This window comes from Polypterus senegalus, chromosome 6 (genome assembly GCF_016835505.1).
Source record: "Polypterus senegalus isolate Bchr_013 chromosome 6, ASM1683550v1, whole genome shotgun sequence".
In the NCBI taxonomy this organism is placed as follows: Eukaryota; Metazoa; Chordata; class Cladistia; order Polypteriformes; family Polypteridae; genus Polypterus; species Polypterus senegalus.
The window spans coordinates 137,169,451-137,186,934 of NC_053159.1; the positions used below are offsets into that span (position 1 = coordinate 137,169,451).

Genomic DNA, 17,484 nt, shown 5'->3' on the forward strand with positions numbered 1-17,484 from the left:
GCATTACATAGTCCCTCAGTTTATATTCTACAGTTTTTATCAAATAATCTAACATTTCATTTGCCCTTATAATTACTTCTGCTTATTAAGCTTATATGATGAAAATATTGTGCCAACATAAACATCTAAATCCTTGTCGGAAGTTGCTTCCAGTCGGACAGTGTCTCCCATCTTGTATTTATAGTTGACATTCCATTTGCCCATGTGTAGCACTTTTCGTTTGAATTGACTTTGCTTCCTCCCCAGTGTCTGCCATCCCTCCAATTGTCATTTTGTGGTTGCTTAAGATGGAACAGAAACCATGTTAGCAGAAGATCTAGTCAACAGAAATGAAGATGAGGAATGAAACTCAAGTGATCCAAGATGAGAAAGAACCAGACTCCTTAGGAGGAGGAGGAGAAGGAGGAGGTTGAAAGCATGGGCTGATATGATCTTTAGGATTAAACAAATTAAATCAAACACTTCATGAGCCCATCTATCTTTGGGTGATATACTAATGGACTTCATTTTTTGCGGTGGGCTATAGTTATGCATTAGTCTTCAGTTTAAAGGTGTTCCATGTTGAGTAAATATGTACCACCTATAGTTTCTCTAGTGGTATATTTGATGTAACTTTACTAGTTGAATAGTTTTGGCATACTGCACAGTAATCACCAAATTATGCTTGAATGGATTTTAGTGATGGCCCAGCAAGCACGTTGCTATTCCCTCACAGGGCACTCGTGTCACATGCAGTACCAAACCCAAATCCACAACAGATGACTACGGGCTAAAAACCTTTGTGCTTACAATTGTTTTGTTAAACTGGCTTTCTTTTTTACTTACTCAATCAATTAAAGCTTTCATTGGATGCCCCTGCTTCTTTAAACAATAAAGATAAACTCTATGAATTATAAAGATGTGTTAGCCTAAGGTGCATAATGTGAATTATTTAGCTAGTGCATAAATAAGTATGAGAGCTGTTAATTATTTTGAGGATGCACTTGAGAGTGGCAGGCAGGCCTTCAGCACACAGAGCATCTCCTGCCTGTTGAGATCCTTTCACTCGCCCCCAATTCTGTGTAATCGTCTCAACCAACATGCAGGAACACACATAAGATGCTACTTGACTGCCCCTGTGTGGCATGAGACTTTAAAAAAGTGGCCCCCAGGCTACATGTACAAGCACAATCATGACACGAACACAGAGCATTGGAGAGGACAATGCCCCATTTCAGGCACAAGTGCACAACTGCCCTGATTTGCTTTCTCGTCTTTAGATGGGACTTGGCACGTGGCCTGGCATGCGCTGCTGCTTTTCAGTTTCCAACTCGACAGTTGTCAATAATGCCCTTGAGATCAGGCAAGACTGCATCTCTTTTATACCCTTTATCTGTCTCTGACTGGCTCACAATGTCGGCTTTGAATCCATATTACAAAAAGACTGGAGATAACCACTCTATTATTCTCTGCTGCTGTAGCCTTATCTTTGACTGGCTTTGCTAAAACTTTTATTTCTTTCCACAAACTTTTGTGTTTCTTGCTTGTACAAATTGATTTATTTATTTATCATTTAAATAATGCAATAATGTATCACTGTCACCATCCAAAAAGGCCATTAGGTATCTCAACCCCTACCAGTAATCTCATTCTATTGAACTCCCAAAATTTGATGAAATTGAACACTTAGGATAACCAGTATTACCAGTAGTCAATCCATCCATTTTCTAACTGATTTATCCAGTTCAGAGTCACACAGTGGCAGCATCAGTTCTGGGAACACTGGGCACTAGGGGGGAATGAAAGCACATTCATGCATGTACCAACACTAGGTCAACGTGGGGTTTCTTATTTAACCTACATATTTAGGAGATGTAGAAGGAAAACCAAAGAACTCCGTGAAAACCCCATGCAGACTTGGGAAGAATGTGCAACTCCTACACAGGTGGTGTCCAGTCAGAATTTTCTGAACTTTCAGTTCTATGACTGCAGTACCCCCTACACCACTGGTCCACCCTCATCAAAGGCATTTAACGACAATTCATTTACTAGATAGTTCCATGCTTTAATATTCAGATATTCCTGAAAAATGGAACAGAGCACTGCACTGAAGGTAAACCCATGGCAGGATTTCAATGTACTTAAACTGATCTCTGAGCAAAAGACAGGTCTCAGATGAGTAAACAGTGGTCATGGGACACAGAGGGGTTTCATACTATATGTGAGGTGGATGTGGGGGAAGCAGGTGACAGTCCCACCAATGCTGGAGGGTTAACTTGAAAACCACCCGCAGATATAATGGATTCAGCTCATTTAGTGCTCATTTTATTGTGTTGTAGATTTCATTTTAAATGGATACATTTGCCATTTTTCCTCATTAGTCTACACTCAATAACCCACAATGACATCTCTCATTCATCTAAATATTCAGATCCTTACTTCAGTACTTTGTAGAAGCCCCTCTGGCAGCAGTCACAGCTTCAAGTATTCTTGGGTAGGTCTCTACATGCTGTGCACCCCTGGATTTGGGCAGTTTATCCCATTTTTTCTAGTTGATCCTGTCAAGCTCTATTAGATTGGATGGGAAGCACCAGTACATTGCCATCATCAGATGTCTCCTTGGATGTTCTACGGGATTTAACTCTGGGCTTTATCTGGGCCACTCAAGGACAGTCAGACACTTATCCCAAAGCCACTCCAGTGTTGCCTTGGTTGTCTCTAGTCATTGTCGTGGTGAAAGGTGAACCATTGTATACATACTGGAGGAGATTTCCATCAAGGAGCTTACTTTATTTGGCCTCATTCATCCTTCCTTCAATTCTGAGCAGTCTCCCTGTCCCTGGTCCTGTCTCTGAGAAGCACTCCCATATCAAGATGATGTCACCATCACACTTTATCCCACATAGGGATGCTATTAGGCAGGTGAGGAGCAGTATCTGGTCCATGCCAGACTATGCTTAGAATTCTGACCATAGAGTTCAACTTTCGTCTCATCAGACGAAGGAAAGTCTGCATGGGTTTTCCTCATGCTCTCAGAGTCCTTGGCAACTTTCTGAACGCTGTAATAAATCCCTGATTGACTGAATGCTGCTAAAATGGCTGCCCTTCGAAACAGGTTCTGCCATCTTAGCGGAGGTCTTCTGAAGCTCTGTTAAATTGATCATTGGGTTCTTGTTCACCTCCCTAACCAAGGCTCTTCTTGAATAATTACTCAGTTTGGCCAGATGAGCAACTCTAGGAAGAGTCCTGCTGGTTCCAAACACAGGTAGAGTCCAGTCAAGCTCTAGACACATCTCAAAGATAATTAAAGCAGACAGGATGCACCTGACCACAATTTGGAGTACAAAAGCAAAGGGTATGAATACTTTAATAAATAAAGAGATTTCAGTTTTTGCTATTTAATATGTTTGCAAACCATTCTGAAAACCTTTTTTACTTTGTCATTATGGGTAACTGAGTGTAGATTAATGGGCAAAAATGAAAAATGTATTTGTCCATTCATCTATCCCTTTTCAGTCGCGTATCCAGCCTGGGTCACAGTTGCAGCAGTCTGAGAAAATATGCCCAGACATCCCTTTTACCTGCTACCACCTCCAACTTCTCTGAGGATACCAAACCATTCTGTGCTCAACCAGGAAATATAATCTCTGGTTCCTGGGTTTGCCTTCAGGGTGTCCTCCCGGCTGGACATGCCTGAAACAGGACATTAGGGAGGCATCCAAATCAGATGCCCAAACCTCCTCAATAGGCTCCTTTGGCTGCAGAGCCACTTAGCATTAAATCTAGAACACCATGAAATGTGCAGAGAGTGAAAGGGTCTGAGTACTTTCTGAATCCACTGTAGGCCATGGGCTGATGTTCTTTTTTTGTTTATATGTTTTTCCTTTTTGCCAATAATCTATAATTGTATTGTACTGTGTCAAATACTGCATTGTATTTTGGAGGACTGGCTTGCATCTGTGTCATGCCCTAGACACTCAATAATAAGAGTGTAACAAAACACCCTGAATAATGACAAGTAGGGTTCAGAAGTGGAAGGTCATGTTTTAATAACATGCTGGAATTCTACGAGGAGTCAACAAAAGCATACAATCAAAGTGGAGCATATGATATTATTTATCTGAACTTTCAGAAAGCATTTGATAAGGTGCCACATGAGAGGTTGGGCATCAAATTTAATGAATTGGGAGTTCAGGGTGATGTTTTTAGATGGGTGAAGAATTGGCTCAGACACAGGAAGCAGAGGGTGATGGTGGAGGAACCTCATCAGAATTGGCCGATGTTAAGAGTGGTGTTCCACAGGGGTCAGTGCTAGGGCTGCTGCTATTTTTAATATATATAAATGATTTAGACAGGAATATAAGTAACACGCTGGTTCAGTTTGCAGATGATACCAAGACAGGTGGATTAGCAGATAATTTGGAATCCGTTATATCATTACAGAAGGACTTGGATAGCATACAGGCTTGGGCAGATTGGTGTCAGATGAAATTTAATGTCAGTAAATGTTAGGTTTGAATACATAATCGGCCGTTGGAAAATCGAGAGTACACCTTAGGAGAAGGATTTAGGAGTCATAGTGGACTCTAAGCTATCGACTTCCCAACAGTGTTCAGAAGCCATTAAGAAGGCTAACAGAATGTCAGGTTATATAGCACGATCTGTGGAGTACAAGTCCAAGGAGGTTCTGCTCAACCTTTATAATGCACTGGTGAGGCCTCATCTTGAGTACTGTGTGCAGTTTTGGTCTCCAGGCTACAAAAAGGACATAGCAGCGCTAGAAAAGGTCCAGAGAAGAGCGACTAGGCTGATTCCAGAGCTACAGGGGTTGAATTATGAGGAAAGATTAAAAGAGCTGAGCCTTTACAGTTTAAGCAAAAGAAGATTAAGAGGTGACATGATTGAAGTGTTTAAAATTATGAAGGGAATTAGTACAGTGGATCGAGACTTGTATTTTAAAATGAGTTCATCAAGAACAGAAGGACACAGTTGGAAACTTGTTAAGGGTAAATTTCACACAAACATTAGGATGTTTTTCTTGACACAAAGATCGATAGACACTTGAAATAAGCTACCAAGTAGTGTGGTAGACAGTAAGACGTTAGGGACTTTCAAAACTCGACTTGTTTTTTTTGGAAGAAATAAGTGGATAGGACTGGAGAGCTTTGTTGGGCTGAATGGCCTGTTCTCATCTAGAGTGTTCTAATGTTCTAAAAATAAGAAATCAGCTGTGTAACTGAGGCCTCCCCAAACCTTCTACCTGTTTGTAACTAGGACAAAACCCCGTCACTCTCCTAACCTCGGGTCTCCCTCTCTCACACTTTCTACATCCTAATCACTCTTTCTTCAGCCAGAAAGCCTTTACTCAAACTCTCCTCCTGTCTCAACTCTGTTTTCCGATTCTCCATTCACAGTGACTTCTGGTCCTAGTCAGTTGGGACAGCTCCCATTGGTTCTCTCTGCTATTTGAGCAGCAATCCAGTACTGCCCCATTTTACTGTCCTGCTACCAGTCATCCATAGCACTGGATTTCATTTGAAGGATTAGATGCATTGGGCTCTCAGAGTGCCCACCATCCTTCTCTTTTTTTAGTTCCTTCAGTGATCTGTCTGTGATCTGGCAGCCGTTAGTCTGTCTTTGAAGGAGGTCTCTTTCAGGACGGGAACAAGCTTTTCTACCACCTTTGAGTACTCATGCAATTGGTAGAGAACATGCTAGCAAAACAGCAAGAGACAATAAATGGCTTTATTAAACTGAAACACAACTCCTATCTGTACCACAGGACACCGGCATCCATGTTTGCACCTCACAGTCTGCCTGTCACTCTTATCTTTCAAACAGCCCCTCTAACTAAAATATGCCATTACCTAATATGGTATAATGCCACAAACTTTAAAAACAGACTGGATGGAAAATAAGCCAACAAATACATCCCTGGAGACAGAGGCAGGGGTGTTATATCTCCTTGTTTATAAGAAATGTTTTTTTTATTCCAAAACTAGAGCATAGAAATCCAACAAAGCTCTTTGATTAGTATTAGGCTCCCCATAGTGTCTTCCTTAGAGGTACAGGACGATTTAAATGAAACTTAATGCGTCTCCTATTGTGTGGTAAGCTGGAAAAACCAACGTTTCAAAGTGAGTGGTGGCATGTTGTAAGTTGATGAGGACATTTCACTGTACATGTGACATTAATCCACCTTAATAAAAGCATGTCGGTATGTCTGTGTATCTGTGTATTCGTCTGATTGCTATGTCTCTGTTATTTCAACAGATGGCCCATGAAAAACATTTGTAGTTATACATTTTATTACTACAAATGATTTGTAATGCCTTACAAAGTGCATCCCAATAGATTGTGCACAGCTTTCAACACGTCTTAGATGGGTTGTACAGCTAGTAACCCTATAAACCTATTAAACCTACAAACATGATAGGGAAGCATATACAGTGTGGACTATGGTCGGCCATTCATCCCGGCCAATACCCCCAGGCCGCCAGAGGGAGCTCTCCCTGGGACATGGAGATGCCCCGAATTCCAGCAGGGCATCATGGACTATGTAGTTTTAATACACAGCCCTGCTGGATAATGTCGGGGCTGCCAGGGGACGCTGCAGGGTGGCTCAGAGATGTTTATTTTCTACATAGCCCGGAAGTACTTCCATGTCATGAGGACAGAAGAAATAAAGTGCTTCTGGGCTGATAAAGAAAAGGAGTTTTCACGTGACCCGGAAGTGCTGGGTAATCACATGACCTGAGGTATCAAAAGCACTTCCGGGTCATGGACTATAAAAGACTGTGAGAGATCCCAGAAGGGCGGGCTGAGTCGGGTGGCAGGGTGACAACGCATCTGGGAGAGGAGGATTATTGTGTATTGATTATTGAATTGTTATTGTGTATGAGTATAGTGGAGTGGAGGGTGCTTTGTGCATATTATTATTATAATAAAATTAATAACTGGACTTTTATCTGGTGTCTGGCGTCTGATCCGAAGGTTCAAGGGGACAACAGTGTCCCCTATCTGTCACAACAGGTATGCCACAATAAAAGGATACACATGTCACTCTCTTGTCATATCCTTGACTGACCTTATTCAGCCAGCCATTGCTCCCTTCAGGTAAACATCCTATTTTTCCACTGCACCATGATGAAGACAAGCACTATAAATTTCACAAAGTGCCATATTTGTGCCACCACAAGGTTAAGTGGCTTGCTTGAGGTCACACGGCATGTCAGGGTGGCCAACTGAAATGGTAGCCTTGAGGTTTATGGTCTGCTTCTTTAGCTGTTTGACAAGACGTGTGACCCCGTGACCACTTAACAAGCATCTCAGGATTCTGCTTGCATGAGTATGAATCTCTTTATATTGCATCAAACTGTAGACATAAAGCACTTCAGCAGCAGTGCAACAGCCAGCTATAAAAGTTATAAGTTATAAAATAAGGAACTAAACAGTCTATGAAACTGCAAAGCAATTTTACAGCTTTCACAGTCCACTGAAGGATCAAAGTTCAAAGCCAGCACATCAATCTCAGTAAACGGATCCCACCAAAATGTAACTGAACCTACAAATAATATTAAATGTCTTGCCAAATTAAAACATGTTTTAAGATATATAACTGAACAACACAGCCCTTATGACGCTAAATGTTATAGCTGCAATCAACAAGGAAACTGTCTTGTGTTCTTGTGCTTCACTAACATGTTGGCACACTTTGAGCAAACACAAATTATTTATGAAGCCAACTCAACACCACCCTCTGCTGGCAGGCAGTGTTATAACAACTAATCCAATTCTGGCTGGCATCACTGTCTCCAACTTTTATGCTCTCATCTGTGCAAATGCTTTTTAAATAGAGCCCCTTTTTGGTGGATAACAGTCTTTATGAAAAATGTGGAAATACAACTATTGTGTTTTGCAGCTTCACATGTTCATTTGTGACACCCTATGAAGCATCCTGCATAAAATATTAGAATAGTTTTAATACAAGTGTCTAAAACAATATTGTGATAAACCCTAGTGTGTACTTGGTGTGTGCGTATGTGTGTGTGTCCTGCGATGGGCTGGCTGGGATTGGCTCCAGCAGACCCCTGTGACCCTGTGTTAGGATATAGCGGGTTGGACAACTGACTGACTGACTGACATTTTTACTTTATACAGCATTACTAAATTAGACGTCTTATACAATATAAGTAAACTAATTTTGTTAGGAAGTCTCTGTTAAGTGGCACTGCTGTAGAAAACATCCAGCATTGATCCTGAATCAAAGAAGGCAGGCACCTCTTCACCTATTAACGACAGAGCAGTGGCGCTTGCATCTCAGTCATGAAGACCCTTGAGAAACTGGTCCTGGACTGTATGAGGTAGACCTCTGGACCCACTGCAGTTTGTCTGTCAGCCAAAAATTGGAGTGGAGGATACAATTATCTTTCTGCTGCACAAGGCCTATTCTCACCTGGACAAAGCTGGCAGCACTGTGAGGATTATATCTTTTGATTTCTCCAGCACCTTCAATGTTATTCAACCATCCCCGTTAAGGGTTTAACTCAGAAATATGCAGTTGGATAAGCCTATGATGTCCCAGACAATGGACTCTCTGTTGGGCAGACCACAGTTTGTGAGACTCAAGGACTGTTTCTGATGTGCATGTGAGCAACACTGGAGCACCATCAGGAACAGTCCTGTCTCCTTTTCTCTTCACTCTGTATGCTGCAGACTATAAATATAAGACCGGCTCATGTCACTTGCACATATTTCAGATGATTCTGCACTAATGTAGTGTATTGATAAGGAGCATGAGATGGCATACAGTATAGGGGTCAGGTGGAGAACTATGTTTCTGCAACTTAACATCAGCAAAACCAAGGAACTGGTCATTGACTTTCACTTCACCAGACAGCCTCTTTGCCCGGTTACTATTCTTGGAGTGGATGTAGAGGTGGTCCACTCCTACAAGTACTAGAGGGTGCACATTAATGACAGGTTGGACTGGTCTCTGAACACAGATGAACTATACAGTATAAGAAAAGGCAGAGCAGGCTCTTCTTTCTTAGGGGACTGTGATCATTTAATGTGGTAAGTGACTTCCTCAACATCTTCAAGAACTCTGCGATAGCCAGCAGAGGGCTGCACTAGTAACATCACTTCAAGAGACTCCCATCAAATTACAAGTTAATTAAAAGGGCAGCCTCAGTTATAGGAGACACTCTGGACCCCATAGCGAAGGAGGGAATTGAAACAAAACTGAGTGCCATTATGAACAATGCTGCACATCCCATCCTCTGATTTACTAACACTGAGGACTTTTAGCTAACAAATCATTCAGAAGAAGTGTGTCAAGAAACACTACTGGGGCTCATTTATACCAACAGCAATACATCTGCATAATGCCTCATTGGGCATTGCTTCTTTTTAAACTTTCGTCCTCTTTAGTCATTCTGGTGTGTGCTCAGACCATAGTGTATGTGTATAGCTAGACAGATAAAACTTAATTTGTTCACACTGGAAAGTTTGGACTTCTACAGAAGCTCTTAAAATAAATAAATACATGACTATGAACATCAATATCTATCTATCTATCTATCTATCTATCTATCTATCTATCTATCTATCTATCTATCTATCTATCTATCTATCTATCTATCTATCTATCCAGCCATTATCCAGCTGCTATATCCTAACACAGGGTCACGGGGGTCTGCTGGAGCCAATCCCAGCCAGCACAGGGCGCAAGGCAGGAAACAAACACTGGGCAGGACGCCAGCCCACCACAGTCTATCTATATATGGATTATAAGTTCATATGGTGTCTAATCTATATATGTATTGTGGACTCCAGCCCCGGACACAGACAGACAAACACCGCCATGTCTTTAAAAGCACACGTTTATTTACAAAGTTCACAGCACACAGTGCCCCTGCACCAATCACCCTCTTGAGCCCTTCAACAAGTCCTTTACCGCCTCCCCTCCTCTCCTCTCAGCCGAGCTCTGTCCTCTTCCTCCCAACTGCAGCCCAGGGTGGTGACTGTCGGCCTCTTTTATAGCCCACCCAGAAGTGCTGCAAGTGCTTGCTGATCTACTTCCGGCTGCACCTCTGGGTGTGGCTGCTTTCCCACCTAGATGGGCTCATTAGGCCGTGCAGCTCCCCTGGCGGTGGTCACAGGCCCTTACATGGTTGAGCTTCCATGCTCAGACCCCGTGGCCCCCAAACCAGGCAGGGCGGCTGCCAGTCCCTCCCAGCCGACCACCACACTATCTAGGTACAGTGACACAGCAGGTGGAAGGCCATCTCAGCTATTTGCTGTATTGTGTTCAATTCTGTCAAACTCAAAGCTAAATAAAAAAGTGGAAAATGGATGAATGAACGCAGACAATATATTAAGATTAGGCATGCAGTGTGTTTATTTGGCAAAGTATGTTAATTCAGAACAACTACAAAATTTTGGTTGCAGGCTAACAGCTCCAAAGAAGGGCTCAGTTGAGTTTAGCATGTCAGTTTAATGTGTGGGTTTGTGGCTTTACCTCACATCACCCTCTCAGGGCATCTGAGAATTCTGAATCATAAAATACTTAATAAAATTATAGAAAACTTCAGAATAAGGTAAGCAAAGCCTGAGAAGTACTGTAAATGATGCACACGTCACAAACAAGTAAGAACACCATTCTAGTGCCATCCCAGGATGCTTTATGGGTCCAGTGCACATCTACAGCAGGCTCTGATCAAACTGGTCAACCTCCAAAAGCATTAGGAGTCTACTAGGAAACAATCTGAGCGTGTCAACCACATTACTGAGCTCGTCAGATTAAAATTGTACTCAAAAGATAAATGCATTTGTGCTTTTGTAAGAAACAGAAGATGAAATAAACTGCCAATGTATCACCATTTGCTTCCTGGTTAATAGGAAATTGTTCTTTTTAGGGGAAAAAAAATCACAGCACTAATCCAAAACCAAAAATGCGACAAAACAGTACTGTTGGGCCAAACTGTAAATCTAACCTAGAGCCTCATTTGCAAACAGCATACGTTCACATGTCGCGTGTGCTCACTGAAGAGCTTTGTTTTAAACTGAACGATAGCAAACTGTCACAACAGATCAGGCTGGAGTCATACAGAAAGCTGGACCTCAAGGACTAACATTAATTAGCTTAATAAATAAAGAGAGATTTTTTTTGTACCTAGCAGCTAGTTTAAATTGTCACTTTTTGCAGACTGACTGTCTGTGCTATGAAGTCAATTCTTCTAAAAATAAGCTGCTCGTCACATGCAGTATTTGTAAATATAACTCATTCCTTTACATTCTTTCTGCACTAGAATCTCAAGCAGTTACAGCCATCACCTTCACTAAGTTTTGTAACAAATGGAAATGATCTGTACTGATGGAAAGAATGCGAGCTGAGATAAATTTATCTTATTGGTAATCAAGTTTAGTTAAATCAGCTCCGGGTAGTTTGGGTCAGTGGGTCAACATGGAATGCAAGGCAGGAACTTTCCAGAGAGGTGCCAGTCTATGGCTTGGCAGAAAGACAATAACACATACACCTGTTTAAACCAGGCCAGTTAAGTTAAAATCAACATCTTCGCACCATTATGCCAGGTCCCGACATGTGTCAAACCCCCCCTCCATCCCTACATGTATCGTCTGATCTCATTTTGATCCAACTGTACAGTAGAAGCCTCCATCATTTGAACAATTTAATATTGTCGTTCAGCTCAGTGTCTGATCCTGTTCATCTGTAGTGATTGCATCCCAACCCATTCATAGTGGCATTTCTAGGCACTGCCCATGAACAACGCATGTGCACTCTTTGAAATCATTGTGGGTGCAAGAACATCAGTTCCATACCAGATGAACGATGAGCTAAGGGGAGTCTTCAAGACGAACTCTAGAATGTTAGACATCCGAGTGCATCCAGTGGTGGGTGTGTGTGTGTGGAGTTCATGAAACATTGGAACTAAAGGTGGTGTAAGGTCATCAATCCAAGAGACAACAAACAGACAGCACTCATACATTGTCTCCAGTCTCACTCTTCTAAATACTACAGAGAAATAAGTCAACATATCTGTCTAAAGTGAGAAGAAGCTGACGTCCAGTTGAATCAGCCTTCTAAAAACTGTTTAACTCTTCAATCTAAATCTGAAAGAAACACCAGCCTACCTCCTAGTAACTAACAATCATCATATCTGGACGCTGTCATTTAACAATGGTGACTTAATGTGACAGAACACCGGCTCCAAAACTCAACACTTTCTTATTAAACACTGCAATGTAACTCAGCTTTGTTTTGTGCACTATACACAATTAATGAACACGCTAGTGACTTATTATTTAATTTAATACATTTTTAAAGCTATTCATTTTTGGTTTTAGTTCACAGCCCCCTTAAGACTGTAAGAGTGCCTTTAATGAGGGCTTGTCCCGCCATGTACACTGACTGGTCACAGATGGTAAATGGCTGAGTGTTGCTCTAGAAGCTCTTTAAAAACACCTGCTGTAGCTGTTTGAGTTGGTTTGTTTTGTGCTTATTAAAGTCACAAGTGCAGATGCCTGAAATAGAAGTTTTGGTCTCATAACAGTCTAATAGGAAACCTTCATCCAAATGAGAAAATACACAGGTGACTATCAAAGAAGCTGGAAGAAAGGAAAGTCCCTCGCAGTACAGAAAAGAAAATATCACAAAGGCTAAAACACAACTATAATAAATAATGTGTTCAGACGTGAATAAGTGCTAAAAAGCTGATGGATCTTCTTCCAAGATGGCACCTCCACACTCTTTTATTTCACAATTCTGACGTAAATATCAGTGGCCCTCCAATTTCCAACCCCCCTTGGCGTCAGTATGATACTGTATAACTGGACTAGGAGGTTTATTTAATGAGTCAGAGCTAGAGGTGGTCCTTTCTCTTCGATTTATGTGTCCTATCATTTACACGTCCTACTTTTTCTGTGTTTAGCTGAGGTCTTTGCTAAGGACATGTGGAATCCCCCTCTCTTTCTCTCTTCCAATTAATCTCCTGTCCCCATTTGCTTCATCCCTTTCTCATAAGTCCAAACTGGTATCTGGTCTCTAATCCCTCAAAATTTCCCAATCAAGTCCCAGACGTTCCCCCATCCTTTGTGTTGTGCTGGGAAACCATGTCTCTGAATATCAAAAATTGCTCTAAAAATCCTAATCACCAGCACATAGAATATAAATTTGATCATAGACTTTACTCTACTCCCTGTGAGACGTTATTTCATGGGACTAGAATTACACTCACCTAAAGGATTATTACGAACACCTGTTCAATTTCTCATTAATACAATTATCTAATCAACCAATCACATGGCAGTTGCTTCAATGCATTTAGGGGTGTGGTCCTGGTTAAGACAATCTCCTGAACTCCAAACTGAATGTCAGAATGGGAAAGAAAGGTGATTTAAGCAATTTTGAGCGTGGCATGGTTGTTGGTGCCAGACGGGCCGGTCTGAGTATTTCACAATCTGCTCAGTTACTGGGATTTTCACACACAACCATTTCTAGGGTTTACAAAGAATGGTGTGAAAAGGGAAAAACATCCAGTATGCGGCAGTCCTGTGGGTGAAAATGCCTTGTTGATGCTAGAGGTCAGAGGAGAATGGGCCGACTGATTCAAGCTGATAGAAGAGCAACTTTGACTGAAATAAGCACTCGTTACAACCGAGGTATGCAGCAAAGCATTTGTGAAGCCACAACACGCACAACCTTGAGGCGAGTGGGCTACAACAGCAGAAGACCCCACCGGGTACCACTCATCTCCACTACAAATAGGAAAAAGAGGCTACAATTTGCATGAGCTCACCAAAATTAGACAGTTGAAGACTGAAAAAATGTTGTCTGGTCTGATGAGTCTCGATTTCTGTTGAGACATTCAAATGGTAGAGTCAGAATTTGGCGTAAACAGAATGAGAACATGGATCCATCATGCCTTGTTACCCCTGTGCAGGCTGGTGGTGGTGGTGTAATGGTGTGGGGGATGTTTTCTTGGCACACTTTAGGCCCCTTAGTGCCAATTGGGCATTGTTTAAATGCCACGGGCTACCTGAGCATTGTTTCTGACCATGTCCATCCCTTCATGACCACCATGTACCCATCCTCTGATGGCTACTTCCAGCAGGATAATGCACCATGTCACAAAGCTCAGATCATTTCAAATTGGTTTCTTGAACATGACAACGAGTTCACTGTACTAAAATGGCCCCCACAGTCACCAGATCTCAACCCAATAGAGCATCTTTGGGATGTGGTGGAACGGGAGCTTCGTGCCCTGGATGTGCATTCCACAAATCTCCATCAAATGCAAGATGCTATCCTATCAATATGGGCCAACATTTGTAAAGAATGCTTTCAGCACCTTGATGAATCAATGCCACGTAGAATTAAGGCAGTTCTGAAGGCGAAAGGGGGTCAAACACCGTATTGTCACATGCACAGTTTCCATTTGCACGTCAACATTACAATATTAGAACACTCTACACAAGAACAAGCCATTCAGATCAACAAAGCTCGCCAGTCCTATCTACTTATTTCTTCCAAAAAAACATCAAGTCAATTCCCTAAAGTCTTACTGTCTACCACACTACTTGGTAGCTTATTCCAAGTGTCTGTTTGTCTGTGTGAAGAAAAACTTCTTAATGTTTTTGAGAAATTTACTCTTAACAAGTTTCCAACTGTGTCCCTGTGTCCTTGATGAACTAATTTTAAAGTAACAGTCTTGGTCCACTGGACTAATTCCCTTCATAATTTGTAAAACATATAATATGCCATCTCTCTTCAGTATCATGATAAACAAGAATGTATTAATGGAATACTCCACCCAACATTATACTTTTTAACATGTTACTTAGCCTGTGTAGTTTGTAGTGGTGGCCAACAAAAATTATAGACCTGACACTGCCCCTCATTATTTAGTCAAGAGTCCTGACATTAATTCAAACACAACCCTGTTTGAGAAATACTTTCATTTTCTGTAGTTATCTAACAATATATTAGCACAAAACTACATGCGTTTTGCTCATTTAGAGCATATGATTAGGTGACTTGATGTGTGGATTATGTAACATGAGTAATGCAAGATTTTTTCATGGACATTTCTGATATTGTGTGCTGTTGTCCAGTATCAGGTCCCATTCTATCAGAAACTTTGTTATGTAATTTTTTCTATGTAAACATGAGATGAAACATTTTTCTCGGTCACCTCATTCTAAAAAATGTTTTTTTAATATCACTTTACTGGGCTGTGTGGTTTCACATAGAACTATTGCTTGACAAACCACCATTTCATTCTGGGAAGGACTCTTTGTATATGAAGTTGGTTCCTTGCACTTTAAAAAAACCACCCAATATGTAGAAAAAAAGCTGAAATCTTTAAGGTTTGGTGGGCTACCTAGGAGGACACAATCAGATTAACAAACCCTGTATTACCGTACATATTTAGCAACCGTCCTTTTAAAATCATGAGCCATTGGTATTTCACAAATCTGTTGCCATGTATTCATGGCCTATTTAATATACAGAGCCTGTTATGGATCTAAATAAATAAAGGTTCTTCCTGAACTCTTCACGTGAAAGGGTTTTTTGGGGACCAAAAATGGTTCCTCTATGGCACGAGTGTCGAACACCAGGCCTGGAGGGCTGCAGCAGCTACAGGTTTTCATTCTCACCCTTTTCCTAATCAGTGACCAGTGTTCACTGCTTATTCACTTTTTCTGTCCTTCATTTTAATAGCCCTGCTAGACGGATTCAGTCCTCTGAATTATTTCGTTTCCTCATTAAATGGCAGCCAAATAGAAGTGAGATGTGAAACGAGCCGACAGATGACCAGCTAAACTGGGGCTTCAAACGCCAACCAATTTCACTGCAACCAGTTTCTTAATGAGAAGCTGATTCTTGCTGTTAATTAAACCCGTTATTTAATTTCATGGCTCCTTGCTGCTCTCATTCTGCCACAGCAGACATTTTACCATCCAAATGTGTTGGTGACCTGAGAGATCAACCTTAATGAGGCCTTCACTTTTCTTTATTTTCAGGTATTGGTGTGATGGGCACAGGTGAGCTGGTTATGTGGCGGCTCATTTTGTATCTCATTATTTTTTGGCTCTTAATTAAGGAAAAAGAAACAACTAAGGGGCCGGAGTTTATTTAAAAGAAATAATTAGCAGTAAAAACTAGTCACTGATTAAGAAGATGGTTAGAATGGAAACCTGCAGCCACTGTGGCCCTCCTGGACTGGAGATCGACACCACTGCTCTATGGCATCATTCTGAAGAACCACTCTGGCATCTTTATTTTTAAGAGTGCGCTACAAACTAAATGGGTTAAATAACGTATCAAAATTCATTTTGGGCTGATGTATTCTTTTAAAATATGTAGCTTTATTTAATTTAATAGACGTAGCTGCATTGCCACTTCTATTGGTTGAGATGCTTTTCAAAAAAAACATCCAAGAACCGTTGTGTCATCCCACAATGATATGCACAAAATCAACTGCTTGTTTTTCTTGTTAATAAATGCAGGTAGGTGCTGCTGCTTTTGGAAAAGCCCTCATTTGCTGAACATCTGCCTAATCTTCCTTTTCTAGTGTTAAATGCAAAATGGGCAGAAAAAACAACTAAACGAGTGGTTATTATGAAAGGAGCATATTGAAGGTAATCAGCAAACATCTGTACAGTGCAGAATATTCACTGGTCACCAAGTGGGCTCCTCTAAGTAAAGGCTGACCCAAATCCTGGATAACAAAGCATTACTTCATGCAGTCCATTCAGATTTCTGTAAATTACTTTAATTCAGCTTAAAACAAATACAAAAAAAAATCATTGCTCATGGGAAGGCTTGCTTCTTTATAAACTCAATTCTAAGAGGTCACACAAATGTGGTGAACGTGTACTCACATGTATTCCCGGTGTGCTGAGTGCACAGCTGCTGCATTGCTGTAACGCCATATGACGATGACTGAAGAAAGCACATCCAGGGTGGCGTCAAACTGCAAAAAACAAAAACCCTTGATGAGCAAACTGAACGATCGCCCAGACAGCCTGTCAACACGGCCCGCTGCTGATGCTGATCCAGCCTCACACTCTTAGAAGTATAGCAGGGATGATAAGAGGCAGGCTGTTAACTTGATAAAAGGCTCACAGAAGCTCAGGGTCACCTTGTCTCCATTGTCACATTGCAAGAACTACTGGAATTTTTTCACTTTGCTTTTATTTCTGAAATGTTTAGTGGCTTTTTGTGAATTTAGACAAATGGCTTACACCATCTTTCCGTTAGGAGTTTGCGCTGAGTTTAGGTTATGTTGTTGTTGTGCACTGCTTTTAACAAGTCTGGAGTGCTGCAGACATTTAGGTCTTTAGTATTCAGTAGTTAACAAGAAAGCACATAACATCAGACAAAGCACGAACAATAGGATAGAGTTTAATTGAATAACGTTGAAGTATTATAAAGAACATTGTTTAACATTTAAGGATAGTATTATGTAAAAAAAAAAA

At 41.2% G+C, this 17,484-nt stretch overlaps 1 protein-coding gene across 1 annotated transcript in view; it reads right to left on the reverse strand.

Annotated features, from left to right (window-relative positions):
• The window catches only part of LOC120531682 (transmembrane protein 163-like), a 319,701-nt gene that overhangs the window by 95,158 nt on the left and 207,059 nt on the right, over window positions 1-17,484 (reverse strand). The window contains exon 4 of the mRNA XM_039757306.1: window positions 16,888-16,979. Within this exon, the coding sequence (XP_039613240.1) occupies window positions 16,888-16,979 (92 nt within the window). The remainder of the gene's footprint in view (window positions 1-16,887; window positions 16,980-17,484) is intronic.